The sequence below is a fragment of the Thunnus albacares genome, chromosome 1 (assembly GCF_914725855.1).
Source record: "Thunnus albacares chromosome 1, fThuAlb1.1, whole genome shotgun sequence".
NCBI lineage: Eukaryota > Metazoa > Chordata > Actinopteri > Scombriformes > Scombridae > Thunnus > Thunnus albacares.
Genome location: NC_058106.1, coordinates 34,576,618 through 34,600,081, shown reverse-complemented (window position 1 = coordinate 34,600,081; position 23,464 = coordinate 34,576,618). Strand labels below are relative to the sequence as shown.

Sequence of the window (23,464 nt, the reverse complement as noted above, 5' to 3'; positions counted from 1 at the left end):
TCATCAGAGCTGAGGAGAAGGCACTACATCAGCCTAGCTCCTTGGGAGGGCTTCTTGCCATCTTTTGGGACTGGCAGCTCCAAGTCAACCAAGGAAGGCAGCTCAAGTTCCCAGGAAACATCGCAACCACTCCGCTCCGCCCAGACATGGTGTTAACTTCAAAGTCTACAAAGCAAGTGGTCCTGCTCGCCCGCTGTGAGCCAGTCCAAGTTGGGTGCCAGGGCTTTGCTGGCCATTCAATACGGTGAACTCTCAAAAAAGGACTGCAGTGCAGAAAAGCCACCAAAAACATTCTGGAGGCTGCTGAAAAGACCTCGCAGAGGATGTGGATCCGGAGGGGGGATCCGTGGAGCAGTGCGCCACTTAGATACAAGTCAGGGGCTGATCACCAATGGCTGGGTCGCCTGTTTGATTTTTTCTTCATTGACTAACATGAATGTCCAGAGCACTTGGCATCACCTCCAAAAATATTATAATATTATATTAATCAATCATTAATAGTCTTTTCTCTTTCTTTTAAATGACTTCTCACAACTTAGCTTATTTTAAAAAGGCCTTTATGTTATTGATACCACACTGTTTTATTTCCAACATGTCATATCTGTTTTATTGTTTTTTTTATTATTAGTTTTAATCTTATACTAGGGGTATTTTATTGTTTTATTTTATAAAAACTGTCTGATTTTACTATTTAATTGTAGTACTTAAATGTTTTAACCATGTAAAGCACTTTGTAACTTTGTTTGTCATCATTATTATTATTATTATTAATAATAATATGAAGCCATTAACTACATCTTGTAAGTTATTACAAATTATACCCTTTATAAATGTCGTATTATTAGAAAATTGTACTGTTCATTTATTAAAAATGAAAATATGAGACAGCTCAGTTGTACATAATCATTAAGAACATATATTTCCAGAACAACTCGCAAACACCATCAAACATTACGCATAAATTCATCATTTTTGCCGCTTCAGTGCTAGATGTGTATCTCCACAGGAGTCCGTTATTTCCGACGGCAAGTGAACGCAGCACGGAGAGCGGGACTGCGCGAGCGCTCTTCCCTCCTCCCCTTTCTCGCCCTCCCTCCCGCGCAGCTCCGCGCGAGTGCCCGCCGGTGAGGGCGCGCGCACGGGAGGTGGCGGGGGGTTGTGCTCGCTCCTGCTCTCTCTGCTCTCTGACCCCAGTGGCAGCTCCGACTCACTGCACTCCGGCTCCCCCTCCGTCAGACCGAGGCTGCACTCTCTCTCTCTCTCCCCCTGTTGTCTGTCAGTGTCTCTCGCCCTCCTTCTCCGGCTCTCTCCCCCTCGCTCTCTTGTCTGGTTTCTTTCCACAGGAGCCAGCCGAGGTCCCCGCCGGGTCGAAGGTTCTGCCCTACCCGCCCAGACTGCCGCAACCCCCGGACGGCCGCGTACAAACCTGCCCGCTCCCCCTGCTGCTGCTGCTGCCGCATGGACCCGCGTCTCTCCGCCGCCGCCGCTGCTGCTGCTGCTGCCGCCGCCGCCGCCGCGTAGAGGGCGACCCCGACCCGACACTCTTCCTCCGGCCAGATAAAAAAACGCACAAAAAAACCCCACACGACGAAGGTAGAGCAACCTTTCCGCTTGGCTTTGAAAACCGAAGAGGGAGGGAGGGGAGTGAGTGGAGACGGGGAGAGAAAAAAAAAGAAATTCCTGACACAAAGCCGTCGGTTTAGAGGTGGCTTGTCATTTACGAGGAAGAGCAAGAGGTTAGCGCGGCGGTGCTCTGACACTGACCACCTTTGGGTGTTTTTTTTTTATTATTATTCCAGGAGCAGAGTTCAGGACTGTACGGATCTTTCTTTTTGTGTACATTTCTGCAAGCGGCGTATAGCAAACATCGTGTATGTGCATGGTTTCAAGAAAGGGTCAATTTATTCGCCTTTACCCCCTTCTCTCTCTCCCTCTCTCTCTCTCTCTCTCTCTCCCTCTCTGCTTACCGGGAGTGATTTCTACTCGTGAAGTTAGCTATATGCTGTGTGTGTATCGGCGCTCTGTTTATTCACCGACAGGGCTGACAATGTGTGTGTGTGTTAGTGAGTGTGAGTGTGAGTGTGTGTGCAGCACCGCCAAAGAAAAGCAGCTCAGTGCGAAGCCACAGCGTGCATAATAAAAAAAAAAAAAAAAAAAAAAAAAAAAAAAATCCACTGCCAGAGCAGGTTTAGCACGCTAAGCTAGAGAGCTAGTTGCTGCTACTGTAGCCATAAGGTAGAGACAGACAGGCGAGCAAGGCGAGTTTCAGCAGCCCGACACACACACACACACACACACACATGCATAGACATACACACACACTGACTGACTGCACACGGCGAGGAGACTGTGAAGCATGCTGCACACAAATCCAGTTTTTCGGCCTACATTAGCAAAAAAAAAAAAAAAAAAAAGGGGGAGGTGGGGGGCACATTTCTGAGCAGTAGCAGCACTTCAGGTTTTAGATTTTGCTGAGGTGAAGTGTGTGTGTGTGTGTGCACGGCATCTGACAGGGCAGCTTTTAATTGAAGAGGGTTTTTTTTTTTTTTTAAGGCCCAGGGAGATCTGCAAACTTGTTTCTCATGCATGCAAGCAAGCAAGCAAGCAGCAAGGAGTCTTTGGAGTTGGTGTAATATCATTTAAAATGTCTATTATGTTAAGAGCTGAGGTGTAGTGGAGCCGCTTGAACTCAAGTTCAAGGAATTGGAGTTTTCCCACCTTTTTTTTTTTTTTTTTCTAGGCTGGCATAGATCTTCTGTGACTTAAATTCATAGCACACATCATTGGAAAGTAGCATCCAGCTGACCCAGAAAACATAAATCAATGCTTTTGTGAAAATAGGACAGGTTTTTTAGTTTTAAATTTGAGGGTTGTTTCTTTTTTTTTCTTTCTTTTTTTTTTTTTTTTTTAAAGATATTCACGGACTGGAGGTCACAGCCTTTTCTACTCACCACTGCATCACAGGATTTAACCATCAAATGAACTCCGGAGCTGTTTGATTTCCCTCCAAAAAAAGAGAAAAAAAAAAAAAAGGAAGAAGAAGAAGAAGATGACAGACTTGTTAAATTGAAGGCAATTTCCCCCCCTCCACCCCCCTTTCTTCTTCTTCTTCTTCTCCTTCTTCTTCTTCTTCTTCTCTACTCGTGGCTGCATCCGGAGGTCTGGTATAAAAAGCCTGTCAAGCCCACAGTGGCCACTTTACGATCAGTCAGGGAGGTCAGACAGGAGGGAGGCTCAGGGTCCGAGGAGACATTGCTCAGCCCGGTGAGTGAGCTCTGAAGATGCATACATCGTTTTTTTTAGCTGCAGAATTTAAGGAGTGAAAGTGTGGATTTTTTTTTAAACTAATTTACCTAATTTTGGCTTTATTTTTTACTGGCAGTACAAAGACACCAGAGCAGTTCAGCAGCTGACAGATTAATTGGTTCATTGCAGAATTAGAGCACCAGGCCTTGAATAACAAAAGCAGAACTTTTTTCTTTTTATTTTTTTGTGTGTGTGTTTTTTTCCGGGGGTAATTGTCAGCGGAGGGGGGAGGCAAACCTGTTTCTATGCATGCAATTGTGAAAGAATTTCTTGTTTTACTTAAAAAAAAAATTTTTTTAACATCAGCAGAAATTACACCTGAATTTTTTTCTCTTCATTTAATTCCAACAAGCTGATGCCACAGATGCCATGAAATGCAGTAAATTTATTACATTTGAATCTACTTGGTTCGCTTTAAAACCAGCAGCAGCAGCAGCAGAGCAGCAATTAAAAAATGTGCCTTCCAGGATTGTGAATTGTCACTTTTTACAGTCTAGTGTTTGAAAGAGTAGTTATGTGCAAACTTTTAACAAGCTCTTTTTTTTTTATTCTCTTAAGGAAATGCCACATCGTTTTGAAAGGGTTAGAATAAATCTGCTAATTATGTTAAAGTTGCCTCACTGCATTTTGCAAATTAGGAATTGTATGAAGAAGCGGTTTGATGAGCTGTTTTGGGAATTTACGGCATGTTTTTTTTTTTTTTTTCATTTTACTTTTTTTTACTGTGACGCAGCAAAAAAAAAAAAAGCAATTTCTGTTTGTGCTCTCTTGAAACCACATAAGAAAACTGTAATTACAACGTGTGTATTAACAATGTGATTTATGAGTTCGCTGCTCGATATTTCAGCTTAAGAAAAACCACTTAACATGTTAGGTTTTTTTTTGCTTGTGCACTTCATGTTTTGGACAGTTTTAAATTGTTTTTATTCTCTTGCCATGTAGGAGACGTTGCAGAAGCCGGGTGCATGCTCTGTGGTCCCTGTTTAAAGCAGCTGATTTGTGTGTGTGTGTGTGTGTGTGTGTGTGTGTGTGTGTGTGTCGGTGCAGACTGCAGCGTGTCGTGGTCGTGAGTCGGATCAGCCGGGTCTCTTCTGTTGTCGTCGCTGCTGCTGCTGCTGGTGCTGCTGCTGCTGTTGGGAGACTTCCTGGGCTTCTTGAGCGGGTCTGAAGGATGACCGCCGCACGGCTCGCTGCTGAATCCCGGTGAACGAACGGCGTCTCATGTCCAAACGGCGGAAAGGATGGCTCATGGCAAAGTGACCATCACGGTGGACGAGTACAGCTCCAACCCCACGCAGGCCTTCACACACTACAACATCAACCAGAGCCGCTTCCAACCTCCACACGTCCACATGTAAGTGCACGCACACACACACACATACACACACACACACACACACACAACTCTACGGATCACCTGCCAACAGCTGCTGAACTAAAATACCCGCATAGAATATTTTTTTTAGCGGCCAAAGTCAATTCATATGTTGTTTTTTTAAATTATCCTGCCTGTTGTAGATCACATACAGTATAAAGACAGATTCATGTACTGTTACTTACTTGCTCTTTTTTATATTTATTTATTTATATTTATATTTTATTTCATTATTTTTAATGTTTTAGTGGTTTCACTTTATTTAAAGTTACTAATTAATAATTCAGATAGTGAAAATTTGGCGTTTTGTTGTGTAACAGGAGGCCAATCAGGACTCTCTGTATGATGCAGAGACTTTGTTTATACTTTGATTTAATTGGCTCAAGTTCAGTGAGTGTACGGTGGCCTGCGAGGACAAACTTTAGAGAGCAGGCAGGGACTAAAAAGTTTCTGAACTGCACCGTGTAACAGGCAGGTGAACCGTAGACCGAAGTCAAATGTTACAGTCGTGCAGCATTTTGCACACTGATAACTCAAAGCTTTCACACATATTTGAGTAAAATCTTGTCTGACCGGAGTGACGCCGCGCTGCCGCCGTCGTACGCCGTGCGGTCTCGCTATGAGACTTATCGGTCGTGCCATGTTGTCATTGTGGTGCATGCAACACTTTTTTTCCTCATTAGGGTGCTTCTCTTTTATTTATTTATCAGACCAGTTACTTAGTGTTGCTCTTGTCTGGTGCGGTTACGGTCTGCCTCTCATTAGTGGGTCAGAGCGCCGTGACCCGTCAGCACGCACTCATCAGAGCGCCGTGTGCTCCGTCGCTGGACAGAGCTGCAGCAGCTCGCTTTGTGTCTTCTTCCAATTACAGCTGTTTTTATAAAATGTTGGTGAATGATTGTCGGTTTATGTGCTTGAGAAATTTTTTACCTGCAGCAGAGACAGGAAGTGATTTTAAAAGAGCGCCAGAACGCTGTTTTCATCACTATTATAGTGGATTTGTTTGCAACTTCATTTCATGTTGCTGTTCGGTTGCACTTTTATCCTTTTTGTTGGATAATTTTGGTTTGATTTGACTTATTTTAGACACATGATTATTTTATCAGAGCGAAGCCGACACCGACTCCTACTGCAGTTTTTATATTTTAGGTGCAAAAAAATGAGGATAAATAAAATATTTGGCCAAAATAATGAAATATGCTGCATGTTGGAGCTGATTATACACTTTAGAAAGGTTACACACTGAACAGGCGTTAATGTGAGAAGACGGATACCATGACAACCCCTGAATACTGATTATATGCCACGTAGTCTCTTTTTTTTAAAAATAGATAGATATTACTGTAGATAGATTTATCTGACGGTGACGTAGACACAAGGCTGCAATCATCCAGCACTGGAATACAGTTAAAAAGATAATCATGGTCCTCGTTTTAAAGGATTAAAACTTTAAGATGACGGATCTTCAAGACAGTTTAAAAAGATACAAAACAATCAAAAAAATTGACTTAAGATCAACTATTTAAGTGTTTCTTTATGAAGAGTTTGTCTGCTGTTGCTTCAGAGATCTGCATCAGTTTGTAAATATATATTTTTGTCAATGAAAACCTTAAATCTAAAAGGAATTAGTCGAGCTTCTGTATCTCTTGTTGCATAATTATGACTTTCTCTGACTCAGACTTGAATTAAAGTTAAGATCAGAGTTAAAATAAACAGAATCGTGCGGTTATTAGAGGAGTTATCAGGTTTAATCGACAGACATCAGACGAGATTCGCTGTAAACTCTTCACCTAGTCAGTCCTCCGTCCTGTCCTGTCATCACGTTGCTTGGAAACGGAAGAGGAGGCGGCGTCTGAACCGAGTTGAACCTAGACGGCGGCCGACGGGCGGCGGCGGCGGGGGGGGGGGGGGGTCGAAACACTTAGAACAAGAGTTTATGTTACTTGAAGTGGTACACATGGAAAATCACGCAGATATATAAACAGAATAAAGGAGACGTTTTTTTTTTTTTAAGCAAAATAAGTCGACCTGTTCTCACTTTCGGGGGGAGCAGCAGCAGCAGCAGCAGCAGCAACATCTGGCAAACAAGTTATTTCTATTTTGTTTACTTCAACACTCCCACAGTTCTGTCTGGATAATGGTGTTCATGTAAACAGGATTATTTTTAGGGGGGGAGAGAGAGAGAGTGAGAGAGAGAGAGAGAGAGATGGTCAAATTATAGAATCGTATAAACAGCTAAATAGGACTCTTCACCCGGGTTGTTTGTAGTCTTCACATTGTTGTTTTGGGATTCCTCAGCTGTGAGTAAAGGAGGGGGGGGGGGGGGGGTCAGCGAGCGTGGGGTCCCCAGACGAGGTCACCTAGCGCTTTGTGTTTTAACGGTTGACAACGTCGGCCAAAACACTTCAACATGAATCAAGGTGAACACTCGGCAGACGGCGCAGAGCTCGTTCTGGTTTTTGAAGAAGCTCCTTTTTAATTATTTTCTTTTTAGACGATCCAAATAGTAGATAATCCAAACGATTTTTCCTACTTATAATCACGACACAACGACCTCGACTTTAGCCTCAAATTGCGATGCTTATTATGAGGTCTTTTGCTTTTATGATTGACATTGACAGGTTGTGTTTTTTTTTTTTTTTTGTTCTGCTGTGTGGCACCGGTTGACCCGTTAAAGCAGCAGCAGCAGCAAGCAGCAGCAAGAGAAACCTCACATAAAGCCTCTTTTGTAGGAAAATTGAGAAACGAGCAAAGTGGGGGGAAAAAAGGAAGGACTGGATCTGCCCTGACGTTAAAGAGGAAAATCCTAGAAAAAAAAAAAAAAAAAAAACGTTTATAGTTTCTAAAAGCGGATCATCATCAGTCATCTGGAGAGAGTTAAGTTTTATTCAAGACTTCGAAGACTTAACAAGAAGAGATTGTGGATGTTTTGCCTTCAGGTTGTAGCTGTAAAAAAGTAGCTGTTTATTAGGTGTATTTAGTAAAAAAAAAAAAAAAAAAAAGAGTGAATCAGCAGGAGCGAAAACACGATATTTCTTGCTTCTGCTTTGAGAAGCAGCGAAAGTGAAATAAAGGGAGTAAAAGTGCAGAAAAGTGGTTAAAATTTTTTATCAAAACTTGGAGTGAATAATCACCGTATTTATCTAAATATTTAGGATGATATTTTAGCTTTTTTTTCCCTTTTTTTTTTTTTTTTGTGTGTGTGTGGAGGTGAAGCCGCTGTAGGAAGGGGATGTGTCGAGGCTGTGGGGCCTCTCAGCAGATATGTGTTTGGATAAATACATTAGTCTGTTTCCTGGCTTCCACAGAGCCTGCAGTGTTTTACTCTTGTCATTCTTAAACTCAGACTGGGAACCCCGGGATCACACACACACACACACACACACGCTCGCTCGCTCTCTCTCCCATCAGCCCATCCCCCCGCTATGTTTAAGTGCTTATAGAATACGAGCTCTGTTCTGGGAAAGTAAAGGCTTGTTTAGATTTGAGAGATAATGATCCGACTTTGCTCGGGGTTCCTCTCTCGCTGCATCCAGAGTATTTGGACATAAATAAAGTTGTTGCTTCTCTTAAAGCAAAGAGAGAGACAGAAGAAAAAAAAACTCAAAGTAAAGGGGCTTGCCCGCCTTTTGAAATACAATCCTTGCTAATGTTTTTACCCCCCCACCACCACCACCACCATGTAGAAGGAATATTTAGATTTCTGTGATGGAGTACAGCAGCGCCTTTTGTGCGGCGTGGAAGGTATCGCTCTATGAACCACGTATGAAAACATGCATGTAGTGCACGCACGCACACACACACACACACACATAGAGGCAAGCTAATGCTTTGGAACGTGACCCTGAAGTCAAAGTGGGCTTTCTTCGGAGCATGGGACGTCTCTCTCTCTCTCTCTCTCTCTCTCTCTGTCTGTCTGTAAGTGAGCGACAGACTCGCTGCGGCCCTGTTTGTGTCTGGTTTATTTTTCTGCGCCGTCTGTTTTTTTTTTTTTTTTTTTTTTTTTCTTGCCTCACTCAGCCCCCTCGTTGTCGTCTCGTGAAATGAAATGCTCAGCAACTTGGAACATATGCTTCGAGTTGGGACACTAATGGCTTCGAATCCAATTTGAGCAGGATCTGGGCCAGACTTGAGGGAAGGCCCGAAATACAGACAGACAGACAGACAGACAGACTGTGGAAGGTAGAAGGACCAGAGATCGGAGGGGTGAGCGCTTAAATAGTCCGATAAAAGTTTTAAAATATCTAAAAAAAAGGGTTACCTGTAACGTTCATCAAACACACAGTCGGACTATTTAACATCTCAGAGCTGCATTCAGAGAAAATTATCAGTTATGATTTCTAAGAATTTTCCCTCCAGAATTAAACTCTCGCAGGGTTGCAACTATTATTTTCATGTCATTCATCACTTCATCTTACAGTTATTTTTTTTTTTCAGTTGATTGTTGAGTCTATAAAGTGTCAGAAAATTGCAATTCCTTCACAGTCCAAGGTGACATCTTCAAAATATCCGACCAAATAGTCCAAAACTCCTAAAATATTCGATTCAAAGCACCAAATCCTCCACATTTAAGAAGCAGTGAATGCTTTCTCCTTCTCCCTAAATAACTGAAATATTTAATAGATTATAAAAAATCGCTGGCTATAAAAGTTTCTTTTAAATAGAGAAGAAAAAAAAAAAACGTCTGCGTGAATCAGCGGCAGCAAGAAAACTTCTCCAAATCCGAACTAATACAGAGTTAATCGAGGACTCCGGATTATGCGGTGCAGGGATGATGACGTTTGCGGGTTGATCTTGATCGCAGATGTGTTGGCATTTCTCACTCGATGACTTAACTGGATTACACCATTAACGCCTTTAGAGTGTTAATTTATTTAATTCCCACTGGATGTGAGCGCTCTTGCAAGCCAGTGGAGGGAAAACAGACTTACGAACGAACATATTTGTGTTATTAGAGGTATATTCAACACTGTTTATGTTGATTTTACATACACAACAGGGGAATCATACTAATTTGTCCAAACCTTTAACTGTATAACGTCTAAGATAGTAGAAAAGGTGGCCTTGTGTTTTCTTTTTGACACCATCAGTAAACCTCACCACAGTGTTTTTGTGATTATGAAGTGTGTTTGACTGTGTGCACTAGAGGAGGCGTGCTGGGATTCTTCTTCATGGACTTATGATGGCGCCTTAAGAGGGCATCCTACACAGCAGCATGGTCCACCAAGAGTTTTTCCACCAAGAGTTTTTCCTAAATCGTCTAAAACGGCTCTCTGCTGAGTTAAAAGCTGTCGGAGGATTTTCGAAAACATTTGTGAATAAATGCCGTTTTATTGTGTCCTTTTTTTTTGTTTTTAGTTTCACAGACTTCCTGCTTTTGCGGCCAGATTTGTTTTTGTGTTTCAGGTTTTTAAATCGGTCTAAGTTGTTTCCTTGATCAGAGTTTTTCCTAAATCGTCTAAAACGGCTCTCTGCTGAGTTAAAAGCTGCATTTTCGTAACATTTGTGAACATGTGCTGTTTTATTGTGTCCTTTTTACTGCTTTTGTGGTTAGATTTGTTTGTGTCTTTCAGGTTTTAAATTGGTTTTAGGCCCCGTTCACACCTGGCATTAAAATGCATCCGATCACAAGTAGACAGCTGTAAGTACAGGTGTGAATGCAAACGAGACGCATTGAGGAGGCGTTGAGATCCGATCGTTCGGACCACATTAGGAGGTGGTCTGGGCTGCATATGGCCACATTCCTTTAGCTGTGTGAAGGCGAATGTGTCCTCGTGCAACATTGAACGACCACCCACTCAACCGACGTCCTCTGCATGAACCAAAGTACGCGCTCATTCATATTATAGTGTGAAAGAAGAAGAAGAAGAATTCACAACAACAGGCGAAATTAGGGATGCACGATATTATCGGCACATCATCGGTATCGGCCGATATATATAAGCTCTAAAATGAAACATCTGCATTTGTTGCCTTCTCCTCTGCCGCATAACTGTGCTTCCCTCCACGGACTGTTTCACCCTGACGGTCCCGGTGTTTCCTCCGCAGACTCCGCTACGCTCAGCTGCCCGACAGACCTGCTGCTTCTTTTAGCGGAGGCTAGCCGGCTGTGCTTCCATTCTGGCCACGCTGCTGCTAACGCCCCTGCTAGCCTCTCAGCTAACGTTAGCCCCCTGGCTGTTAGCCCGTGTGCCAAAGTCTTTGCAAACTTCTACCTTTAATTTCTGGCAGACTGGGTGCAGGAAGTGTATCGTTGCCTCCCGTTGGGTGAAAAACAACAACGCGTTTGGTCTTTGCTAACGGAAATGATGTTTACTTGCATTTAGAGCAGGGAAGTGAGATCTGATCACAAGTGGTCACTGGAGACGCGTGTCAGTGCTGGGTGTGAACAGGACCTTAAATTCAATCACTGGTTTCATTGACAAAATGTTGAAAAGCTGCAAATCTGTCTTTGGAAAACCTTTTAGATATCCTGAGTCTTGTTTTAAACGCCAAGTGAAGTAACTACTGGCTCGAGATTCTCTTCTGTGGTTTGATGTGTTTTTGTCAACGTCGGGTTTTGTTTTAACTTTTCAGTTGCGATGCCGATACAGTAGCTCAGTTTAGGTACCAATACTCTCAACAACATTTGTTATGTCTCCTTATTTTGAAGAATATAACTCTTTATAACTGTTTTAACACAAATGTCTGGTAAAATATTCAGTAAATATCACTAATAATCTGATCAAGCTTTCATTACTGCAGTACTTTTTGATACTCGGTGTGACAGACACATTTTGGTTGATACGTAAGTTAGATAATCATAATTAGATGGTTTGATTTAAGGGAATTAAAGAAGATGAAATTGACAAATATTAGCTGCATTGAACTAGAGTTGCAACTATTGGCAGATTCATCGATTAGTCGACTGACAATAAATGAATCATTAAGTCATTTTCTTAAATTAAAAAATGTCCAAATGATCTGGTTCCAGCCTCTCACATGAATATAATATCATACAAATGACTATTCACTGGTTTATTATGTCTTCTATGATAGTAAACCAAATATCTTTGGGTTATTGACTGTTGGCTAATCAAGACATTTGAGGACGCCGCCGTTTTCTGACGTTTTATAGACCTGACGGCTTCATCAGGACAATAATCGTCAGGTTAATGAATAATGAAAATGATTGTTAGCTGCAGCTCTAGATCGGCTCGGGCCAAAGTCTGTGTGTGTGTGAAGTTTTGGTGAAAAGAAAGGCAAAAGAAAGGCACCTGGATATTAAAAACGCACACAAACTCTACAAAGTGAGGAGGCGTTTCCTTCCTGGACTTCAGTTATTTTCTATTTCGGGACACTTCTTGAGTGTACTGTCTCCTTTTTAAAAAGCATGCCGTCAAGAGAAGAAGAAAAAGAGAAGTGAGGGTTCACGTCATCATGTGTTCATAGAGTCGTTTCTCCGGTGTGAATGAACTGGAAACAGAAAGCAGAAGTGCTGTTGATATGGTTGCTTGCTCCAGAACAGTGTTTTTTAGCTGCGACCGATCCGAAAAAAAACGAATCCGAAAGTATTTCCTCTGCCGTAATATATTTCAAATACCTTCACATCTGTTACACAGAGACGCTGCATCCTGAAAAGTTTGCAAGATTTTGGAAAAACACAGTGTCAACACGTTGTTTCCCTTTTTTTTCTTTTATTTACTCTACAAAGCACCGTTCACTCAAGACACCTGAGCTCGACGCATTAATTTCAACGCTCTGAAATGGAAATTCTTTAAAACCTCCTCCCCTCCCTCCCCCCTCCAATCCTCTACTTGTCCCACATGCCGAAAAAATATTCCACATTTAACAAACTCCTTCTCCTCCAGATGCCTCGTTAATTATTCCCACCCTCTGAATAATTGAGGAGCTCGTAAGTATGAATCATTTAATGCCGCCGCCGCCTGCATCCACACACGTGGAGATCCTGACAGAAGCTGGTGGAGGAAGCGGCGCCGCGGCCTTCATAACACGCCTTTTTAAAACACTGTCTTTTGGTTTTTATTAATGAACTCCTTGAGGATTTTTTTCTTATTATAGTGGAATAGAGCCGCGTATAGTCGAGGAAATTATTTGGAATTACAGGTTTTTTTTTTTACAGGAGTGGAGGAGAGGGAATGTGTCCCCCTTCGCTTTCAGAGCTGAAATCAACATTTTCATAAATGAGTTTGTGTATCGGAGAGAGAGAGAGAGAGAGGGAGAGAGAGAGAGGGAGAGAGAGAGAGGGAGGATGCTCCGCCATCATGTGACAGAGAGAGAGGAAGCAGGTCTAGGTGGCTCGGATGATAATTAAACAGGACGTTTCCATCTCTGTGTTGGTAATAGTAGCTTTACCGCTCATGTGATTCCATTTTTTTCTTTTGCATCTCTGTCCAAGAAGGGACTCTGTGTCTTCCCTTGTATTATTATGTTGCGGATAAACAAGCAGAACATATAATCAAACACACACATATAATCGCTAATTTAATCGTGGGAAAATGTAGAAAACTCCCCCTCCCCCCGTCGTGCTGTTTTAAATTTACAGGTGAACACATCACAAGTGTCACAGTTGTTTCACCCTCCTCAAAGACATTAGTTGCAGCTAATAGATCTTTAGATAGAAACACAAACAAAAAGGGGGAAACTAAATGTTCCTCTCTTTCATGTCGGAGCAATGTTTGCTTCATGTTTGGCCTTGAGTTTTTTTTTTTTTGTTTTTTTTTTGCGGTGTGAACCAGTTGTTTGGACGGTCGGAGCTCCGCTGTGTTTCCATTACTTCCACTTACTCTCTCATTTTGCCAAATTGGCATCCCAACTATAAATAACTTATTTGTCTTTGTTTAAAGAAACAGAGCTATTGAATTTCACATTTGGTCCCAAACATTTGTTTTCACTTTTGACTTTTTAAACTTGTTTCTCAAAAGTAGCAGCAGCTTACAAAAGTCTGGGGTTTTTTTTTTTTTGCAGTAATTGTTACAATACTGTTATTTTATTAGTTTGTGGTGCAGCTACAACCTGAAGGGTAAAACTGCATCTCCCCGAGTCTGTTCTTGTTTGCGGTCGTCTGGTTTGAATCCAAACTTTCTCCAGATGACAGATGATGATCCATTTTTAGGAACTAAAAACATGTTCAGGAGGATTTTCTGGGCTCATGTGTCTCTTTTTCTTTATAGTTTCGCTTATTGCCCTTTTAGTGTGACGGGGTTTTACTGCTGCTTCTCCACCTTTTTATGTTTCATGAGTCAGTTGTGTTGTTCTTCCTTTGGTCCAGATCTTTGAATCACTGCCCACATATTCAATGGTTTTTATTGATTCCAATAGATCAGATAGGTTAGAATAACAACTAAGCCAGGCAGAGCTTTGAAGGCGGGATAAAGGCGGCAAAAAACCAAAATGGTGACCGAAGTGATGTGTAGATGAGACGGACACAGCTGTACAAGTTATTGCAGGTCGACTAGAGCTGCAACAATTAATCGATTAATCATTTAGTTCAATAGAAAATTAATCGCTAGCGTTTTTGATAATCGATTAACTGCTTTGAATCCTCTTAAATGAGAATATTTCCTGCTTTCTTTACATCTTGGGCTTTTTATAGAGGAAACAACTAATTGTTTAATTGAGAGAATAATCTACAGATTAGTTGATAATGAAAATAATCATTAGTTGCACCCTTACCTCTCCTCCTAGCCGCCTCTATTGTGTGGACTGAAAATGACGTCAATGAGATGGTTCTGTCAGACCCTACTGAGGGCAAAATAACCCCCCCCCCCCCCCCCCCCTCATCCCAAACAGAAATCAGCTAACATGTACACAATGTCAGACTGGATAATGAAGTGTGATTATCTGGCTATTGATGTACCACAATCAGACTTTTATTTTGAAGTTGAAAAATGCCTCGGTAACCCAGAAATCTATGATTATTTATCAGTGGCACAGCCTCATGTTTAGCTCACCCTCTCTCTCTCTCTCTCTCTCTCTCTCTCTCTCTCTCTCTCTCTCTCGCCTTGCCAACCATTATTTTATTTTTCCCTCCCAAACAGTTTGTGGAGGAGCTGCAGTCAGTCAGGCTTCAGCCCTCCTGAGAACAAAGAAGCCAGTCCCATTTCGTTTGCCTTTTTGTTTCTGTCGGCCCGCCGCCGCCGCTCGCCGGCAGGAGTGGAGGGGGCTTTTGTAACAGGAGAACCCTTGATTAAGTTCCCTCTCCACCCCTGACCTGCTGCTGGAGCCCGGCGGGACGATGATGATGGTGGTGGTGGTGGTAGTAGTGGTGGTGGAGGAGGAGGAGGAGGAGGAGGAGGAGGAGGGGGGGGGGGGGTTAAGTGACAGTTGACATTGGACAGGTCTGCTGTTTTTGAGATTGAAGCCCTTTTGATGTCTTTGAGATTTTGGCCTCTGAGCCCCCCCCCCCCCCCCCCCCTCCCCCCCGGAGCCTGGCATCGCAGGGCACGATCTCCTGATGATGTCACTTCCCCCCCCCCCTCGATATGAAATAGAGGTAAAGTGGCCTCGAGCCTGCAACTTCTCAACATGACAAGTCTGCCGCTTATGCAGTTTAAACGTGTGTGTAGTTTGCCTGTTGCTGGTAACCAGTGGAGGGTTTATAATGCAAACGACTCATTTCAACTTCTCTGTAAGGTTTAAATTAGTGAATGTATCTTACCTTCAGAAACAGGAAGTGATTTAATTATTATCAGAGAAACAGTGTCAATGTTGTTGTCCTGTTTTAGTTTCACAAAATGTCATTTTCCATCTGTGAGGATTTTAATTGATCTTGCTGGAAAAATAGCTGTTGGTGGAGCCTGTTAATGGAAGATTAATAGTTATTAATAATTAAACTTGCATCAGTGTTTCTTGCTTTTACTGATACAGCTGTGAATCCACCTCAACTGGAGCCAGCTGAGTGAACAATCCAGATAATATTGACGATTATTTGATTTGGGAGCCGTTAATAATGTGAGATTTTAGACATCACAGTCTTTTGATATAGTATTATGATATAACTTACATTTTTGTAATTTTATTTTGAAAAATCCATCATAGTGATACAGTTTCCTGAACTTTCATTAAGTTTTAGCTGAGTAAAATTAAGAATAAATGCTACAACCAATTTCCTTTATTTTCTCCACGTTACTAATGATCATTTGTCAAAATTATTTTCTTATGTGGGCTGTCATTTTACTCTGAAAAGCACCACCACAGTATTTTTTGGCTCTAGATACGGTCTGAGTCTACCTGGATATCAGCAGCATGTCTGAAAAGAGCTACAGCGAGTGATTGAATGCTAAGTTTATAAAACACGTCCGCTGAAAGATTGAAAAGTGGGAAACCTTTGCCGGACAAATTGCCTTAAAGTGAAGCTGTCGTGTTTTTGGCTGGACCACAACAATAGTGGCCGGCCCTACACACACATCATCTGTCCGTCACTGAGTCACTGACTGATTGAGTGATAAAGCTACGCCACCGGTTGGCCGCCAAAGCTCCCAAAATGCATTTAGCACCAGTCGACAGCAAGCAGCAATTAAGCCGTTGTAATTTTCGCTGTAGGACTGTTAATATGTCATTTTATTAAGTTTTAACTTTTTTTCAAGTGAGAATAGCGTCACAGTTACCTACTGGAGGAGACTGTCATGTGACATTTACATGAGAAGAAGATCTGTGCGCCATCGTCAGCGTAACTTCCTGTCGGTTTCCGCATGCTACATGAGTCTAGTGTCTTTTCAAAATAAAGCACGGTAAATAATATAAAAGCAATATAACAAATACATTTAAGAATGCAAACTTTACACACATGAAACACACTGTATTTACTCATTTACACTGAGCATTAATGATTAATTTGATAGTTTCTGCATTAAAACTATTTTTCAGGTTGTGAGTAATTAAAATAATATATGAAACATATAAAAAAAATCTTAATTCCTTCTTACAACAGCACCATATAGTCTACACAACAACTACTGTATGAAAAGTGCCTTACAAATAAATAAATGTACATAAAAACAAACATCTTAAAAATGCAGCGTCCATGTCTGATGGTAACCAGGCGACGACGTACTAATTAAAAGCCCTCTGGTGTTTCATACATAACCATATACGAGGTTTTGACTTGTTTTTTTTGTTGTGAGCTGTGTTGTCTGTCCAGGTGAAGACCGCTCCGCTACTTTATTCTCTTCTAGTTGGTGTTTTGGGCCCCCGGGGGGGGGGACGTCGCGTTATGCCCGTCTCCTTGCACTTCCTCCCATCAGCCCTGCAGCCGGGCGGACTGTCAGCAGCACAATTAAGGGCTGTGCTGTAATGAAAGGGGCATTAGCAGAAGCAATTTATTTCCCAGCGCAGTGCCGGAAGGTTTCTCCGGTGCTGATATTCCAACACAGGCTTTGTGTGCTGTACTCTCGGCCATTATGGCAGGAGTAACAGAGAGGGATGAGGAGGACGCACCCTGGCTGTACAAATGGAGTAAAGGAGGGAGAGAGAGAGAGAGAGAGAGAGAGAGAGAGAGGAGGGGGCATCAAGGCAAAGCACCGTCATATTTTCAAGGGCTGCCCCCTAATAGTCGACCACACCATCAGTCGAGTAGTAGAGTCTTAGTGGACCAAGTTGTCATTGGTCGGTTAGTCGCAGGGGGGAAAAAACTCCTCAAGACTAGGTCAAAATCTCGTATAAGGCTGGACCGTGTATGAACCGCTAGAGGGCTTTTGTTTTGAAATTAAGGATGCAGGAATAAGCGACAAGTTGCGACATCCGGCAGAGGCGAGTGACGAAGTCACAAAACGTTATTAGACTGTGTCGGGCAGGAAATCATCCAAAGTGCGGGACGACCTGCAAACCCTACATGCAAAGATCCGCCTATCATTCGCCAACCTCAAACATGATTTATCATCTGAAACATGTAAGTAGCCGTTACGTTAGCCACCTAGCATCGTGTTACAAGTTCATAGGTTGTGTGATGTTACTGTACTGTGTTGAAATAAATTAAACTAAGTGTTCAGTCTGGTTATTCTGACACACTCAGAATCATTAATGGCACTCAGTGGGATGCCCTATCTGATTATATGAAGAACTGTAGTTCTATCAATAGTTTACATTATTCATTTCTAATTGACATTGTGGTTGTGATGTGCTGTTGTGTGTAGCTTTGTATTTTGTATGGTGTGTTCTTTGTGGGGTTTATGTTTTGTTTTGTACTGTTTGTTGTTGTGTTGTTGTATATTTTGATCGTAATGGACTACAGATGCAAATTAGCTTCAAGCTAACTCTGGCGCAGTGCATCATTTATGCTTAATACTGCACACGCTGTCCTGTTTTGAATAAATCAAATCAATCAAGCATGGTGTTACAAGTTCATAAGTTGTGTGATGTCACTACACTGTGCTGTGAAATAATAAATCAACTAAACGTTCAGTTGTTCTGACACATTCAGAATCATTACCGCTCCCGCCGTTAGCATAGTCGTTAACAGACGGCTCACTCTGTGCTTTATGCGCTTATGAAAATTTATATTTTAAAGGCTCATTATTATGGTTTTGTATTTCTCTGTAATGTAGCACAGTGTTCACTGGAACTCAAACCATTTTCTGATGCCACAAAAATATATTGAAATAATTAAATTAACATCATGACCGTGTGACGACTAGTCGACTGACAGCTTGAACTAACAACTAGTCGACTAGAAAAATCTCTGGTTGTTGCAGCCTGAATATTTCCTCTAAATCAATCCTCATCTGAGTGTTTTTTTGCAATCTGCTTGTTTTTTTTAATGTTTTCTCTCCTCTGGTGAATTCTCATCATCCTGTATCTGCATTCTGTCTGTGCTTTTGCCCCCTTTTTTCCTGTTGGGCTTTTTTTGTTTGCTTGTTCTCGTTTCCCACCTTTTGCCTCTTTCTCCTACCCCCCACAATCCCACCCCCCCCCCCAATCCCCACCCCACCCCCCCCCACCCCCCCACACACCATTATTCCTGTGTTCATTTTGTTCCTCTGAAGTTTATTGAATTAGTGCAGACAGCTGAAACGCAGAAGATAAGAGAGGCGCTCTCTCTCTGCTCCTCTCGGAGAAATGGTATTGCACCGTGGATGATTGAGCGGCGTGTTTGTGTGTGAGTCTATAGGAGGGGGGGGGGGGTGTTGGGGGGGGGTGGGGGTGGAGGGGGGAGGGGAACAGATTCAGAGGTTATAGACAGAGGAAATGGGGAGCATTGTGTTTTGATGTTTCTCCTGAAAGAGCGATAAAGACAGCGTGAGCTCAGTGGAAGACCTGTAACTATTTTGTCTCCGGTTCAGCTGTAATTATCTTTAAAAAAAAAAAAAAAAAAAAAATGCTGTTCTTTTAGCGCCATGCAACACACAAACATCACATTTTTCTCAGTCTCTGTTGTGAAGTTAGACGAGGATTTGATCAAACACGGGGGCCGATTTTTTTATCAGCTGCTGTGATTTTTTTGTAGTTGTGATCATCAAAGCTGTCGTCTTTCTTTCAGCTCAGTTCAATAAGATAAACCTCAGTCAGAACGGAACTAACTTTTTTTTTTTTTTTTTACTGATTGTCCATTTTTATGATATTTGCCCTTCACTATCTGTTCTAGGTCACAGTTCAGTTATTTTCACTCCACTGGAAACAATAGAGCTGCAAAAACACCCAATGATAAACCATTTACAATGCTGCAAAAACCTGCAAATCCTCACATTTGAGAAGCTGGAACCAGTGAATATCTTCTGTATTACATGATTTTTTTTGAATATCAAAACAGTTGTTGATACATTTTTTTTTTCCAGCTAATTAAATTTGAGCATTAAACAGCATATTTTCAGTCGTAACATCATGCTCTACCAGAAGCAAATTAAATATTTACTGCGGAAATCAGAGACTTCCTTCTTCTTACAACGTGGCGTTCATGATCCTCCTCCAACTAGAAGTTTGTCTAATTCAGGAAGCGATATGCCACTGAGATGCTTGTTTGCTCGTGATTTTAATTTTCCTGCAGCTCACATGCAATGCAACAGTAATCTGATTTTAATATTTGATAGTTAGTTTGTAGAGATAGTTTTAAACAAATGTGATCTAAGCTGGCGTTTACATCCATCCTGCATGCGGAGAGTGAATTTGTGCTTTTTTTGTTATGGAGTTATAATCGGTGAAATGTATTTTTCTTGGCAGTTTCAGACTTTACTTTGTCTTTGATAGCCTGTGAACCAGTCTGAGTACAAGTCTTGATCCTGTTTATCATGTGTAGGCAGGTCAGCTTTAGTTGATTAGCAGTCTATTTCCACATTTCCCCTTTTGACCCCCGGAGGGGTTTTTTACGTGGCTTGCTCACTGCTGACTGGTGGGCTTATTGGTGAGAAATCATTAGCGGGATGACTCCGTTAACAATGAAGGAACAGGAAGGAGGAGCTGGAGGCAAATCCCTCGGCAGCAGGTGGCGGCAGGTATAAAATAGACAGAGACGCTGGCTGGATTGTGATTGACATTCGCTTCTGTCTGAGACAAGTGGGCAGCTCAGAGGTCGTTGACCCCGTTAACCCAAGCTGGATCGGAGGGAGGGGGGGGGGGGGGGCAGACCAAAACTGAAATTAACGTTTCCCCCGTCCGCATACTTTTGTGTACTTTTGGTTTGTTTTTCAATGAGTTCTGCTCCCTCAGTGTCAAGAAAGGGAAGTCTTAATCTTGAAATGGTTTTCCCTGTTTGGTTTGGAAGAACTTCAGCGTTGGACCTCACTAATGCTCTTGTGGCTGAATGGGATCAAATCCCTGCAGCCGAGATCCAAGATCTTGTGGAAAACCTTCCCAGAAGAGTCAAGTCTGTTTATAACAGCAGGTTAATGCCTATTGTTCTGGAATTGCATGTTTAACGGTTATTTTAACTGCTTATTTTTATTTTTATTTCATGGGGAAATTGCCCTTACAATTAGGACTGCAGGTAATTTATTGATTGATCTGCTGTTTGTCGTAAAAAAAAAAAAAAGTGTGAAAAATGGCCCACAGTGATGTGTCCAACGTGCTCAGTTTGTCCAAAACTAAAAGCTATTCAATTTACTGCCATAGATTACAAAGAAAAACAGCATATCATCACATTTGAGAAGCTCGGAGCCAGTGAATTTTTGGCATTTTTTTTGAAAAACGACTGAAACAATGAAGATCTGTTTTCTTTCTATCGACTACAAACTCAAAGAGTGCTTAAAGAAAGAGCACTCCTCTGCAGCTCTACTTATTATAATGATAATAATAATAATAATAACTCCCACTACAAAGCTCTTAAAATGACCTACATTTTTACTAAAAACATGAACGAAAAATGTTGCAGAGCCAGCGTCGGCACATCCCGAACGGCCCCGACGAGCAGTAACGACAGAAGCTCAGAGAGTTGATGAAGAAGAGACGTTACGTCTTCAAAGAGGGAAGACCTGGGTTCGGTCTCAACTACAAGCTCTGCAGGATTTTCAGCCTCACAGTTTGCTAGCTTCCTGGTTTGCTTCCATGTTGTTCGACCTACTGAATATGCACAGCGGTGTTTCCCCCGCCGCTCGGCCCGTAGACTTAACAATGCGATGACATCAGCTCAAGGAAGTTTTTACAACAATAAAACCTCCACGGATTAAAAAATCAGTAGGAAGAGTCATAATTGACGTTGTTTGCAGTCCGAGCTGTCAACAGTTACAGTTACAGACGTCTCTTTTATAGAGGTGCTCTTTGGGGAAAATGCTTTTTTGGGGCTGCAGGGGGATTTTTCGCTGCAGTACCGTGAACGACCACCAGGAAAAAAACTGGCTGCAAGGCCGAGCGACGCAGCTCTTATAAAACATCCATGGACTAATGTCTCTGTTTTGTCTTTTAATCTTCCTTTGAAGCTAAATGTGATTGGTCAAACCCAACATATTCACTATCTTTTTTTTAATAAATTAGAGGTATAAATAAAGTTATCTCTTTATAGTAATAACTGTCTTTAAGTGTGACTGATATTAAAGAGAAGATACGAGCTGCTTTGGCAGGAGAGTTTTTTTTTTTTTTTTTTTTTTTCTTTTTGGCTGCGCAGCAAACAGCGGAGGTCTGTTTTGGACGTTGTGAAGACTTTGGGAAGGTTTTCTGAAAAAAAAAAAAAAAAACTCGGGGAGGAAGCGTCGCAATCAATCACAGTGATTATGTGGCGTCCATAAAGAGCTCAGGGGGAGTCCGGAGAGCGACAGAAACGGCGACCCCTTCTTATCTGCCGCCAGTTAAGTGTCTACGTTTTTTGAAGGAGCGAGCTCGGGCTGAACTTTGACCCCCCGTTTGCTTGTGTGTTTTTCCAAAAGGCCACGGAGCCAAGTGTGCTCAGTCAAATGAAATATCCTCCTACAGACATCAGAGAGCACTACTCCCACCCTCCCTCTGTGTGTGTCTCTCCTCCTCATTTTTTTTTTTTTTTTTTTTTTTTTACTCCTCTCACTGCTTCTGTCTCAACTATGTGACACATGTAAGTAATAACCGCATCTGTTTTCCAAAATTCAGTCGTTTTTTTTTTTTTTTTTTTTTTTTTCAGATCTCCTTTGTGTAGTTTTTCCAATCTGCTTGAATTTTAGGTCAAAGCACCTCAAACTTGTTAGTCTTATTGTAGCGTTGATATCATAAATGTACTATTTATGTGATTTATGGGAGCTGCAGGGTTTTACTGCAGTCTCTCTTAACAGTCATTAAACGATATCGAAGTGTTTTTATTTAAAGTCTCTGTCAAATTTGACCAGTAACATTTAAATCTGCAGCATTATGTGATGTGAATAAATGACTTCAGATGCTTGAACAGCAGAGAAACTGACTTTTTTTTTTTTTTTTTTTTTTTTTTTTTTGAGGGGGAAAAACAGAACAAACAAAAGTGAAAAGCTTGATGTGAGAGAGAGAGAGAGAGAGAAAATCACTGGTTAAATGGTATCAACATGATCAAAACAAAAGCATGACAGCCAGAATGAAAGCTGGATCGTCTGGCTGGTGTCACCTCAAGAAAATACTGCGTTTTTATGATTTTTAAAAGTGGATTAGATCTTTTTTTTTTTTACCTGAAATGGAGACAAATGATTAACAATTACAGTTTTATATAAAAAAAATAAATCTTCAAACTCATTTTTTTAGCTCTAACGTTTCATCCGTAGGTGAGGATAAACGAATGCGTCGAGGTCTCTCCGTCGTAGGATCAGAGACGTTTATTCATCGAGCAGATATTCCTGCAGCCGCAGACCTCGGTTTTGTGTCAGCTCCAATGTCATGGCGGATTTGAGAGTGTGTGCTCCTGCCCTCCTCGAGCGCATTAGCATTTCTCCTCTCCCACCCCCCCCTCCACCCCCCCTCCCCCCACCCCCTACTCTTTTCCCTCCGCAGTCTTCCCTCTGATGTCACGTCGAAGCTCAGACATGTTAACACGAACCTTCATGCTAACACAGTTCAGTCTGTCACTGGAGAATATTCTTTTACCTGCTGCTGGAAGCGCAGGAAGACTTTTTCATTTTCACTGTCTCGTTTACAATAGATCAGAGGCCTCTGCTGCACTGCTGAACTCCTGAACTCCTGTATACATTACTAATGAACCTCTGGATTGTTATACAGTCATATGTTAACAGGAAAGACAGGGGCCCTCTTTTTGTGTGTGTGTGTGTGAGAGAGACAGACAGAGAGAGAGAGAGAGAGAGAGAAAGAGAGCAATGCAGTACTATCATGAAGGTTTCTTGGCCCAGACCTGCTCTAATTGATAGGGGCTGCTGGTATTTACTTACATTCTCAGGGTGGATTAAATCTCAAAGGAAAGGGGAGGAGATGGAG

At 41.9% G+C, this 23,464-nt stretch overlaps 1 protein-coding gene across 3 annotated transcripts in view; it reads left to right on the top strand.

Moving 5' to 3' along the window:
* The first annotated feature begins 1,504 nt into the window (after positions 1 to 1,504).
* The window catches only part of mpped2a (metallophosphoesterase domain containing 2a), an 80,235-nt gene continuing 58,275 nt past the window's right edge, over positions 1,505 to 23,464 (top strand). For 2 of the 3 annotated variants that reach the window (XM_044355861.1, XM_044355878.1), the window contains exons 1-2: positions 1,505 to 1,593; positions 4,354 to 4,660. In XM_044355861.1, the coding sequence (XP_044211796.1) occupies positions 4,548 to 4,660 (113 nt within the window). In that variant the 5' untranslated portion in view covers positions 1,505 to 1,593; positions 4,354 to 4,547. Of the gene's footprint in view, positions 1,594 to 2,913; positions 3,265 to 4,353; positions 4,661 to 23,464 lie in introns of all 3 variants that reach the window. The other variant, XM_044355869.1, reaches the window with a different exon arrangement.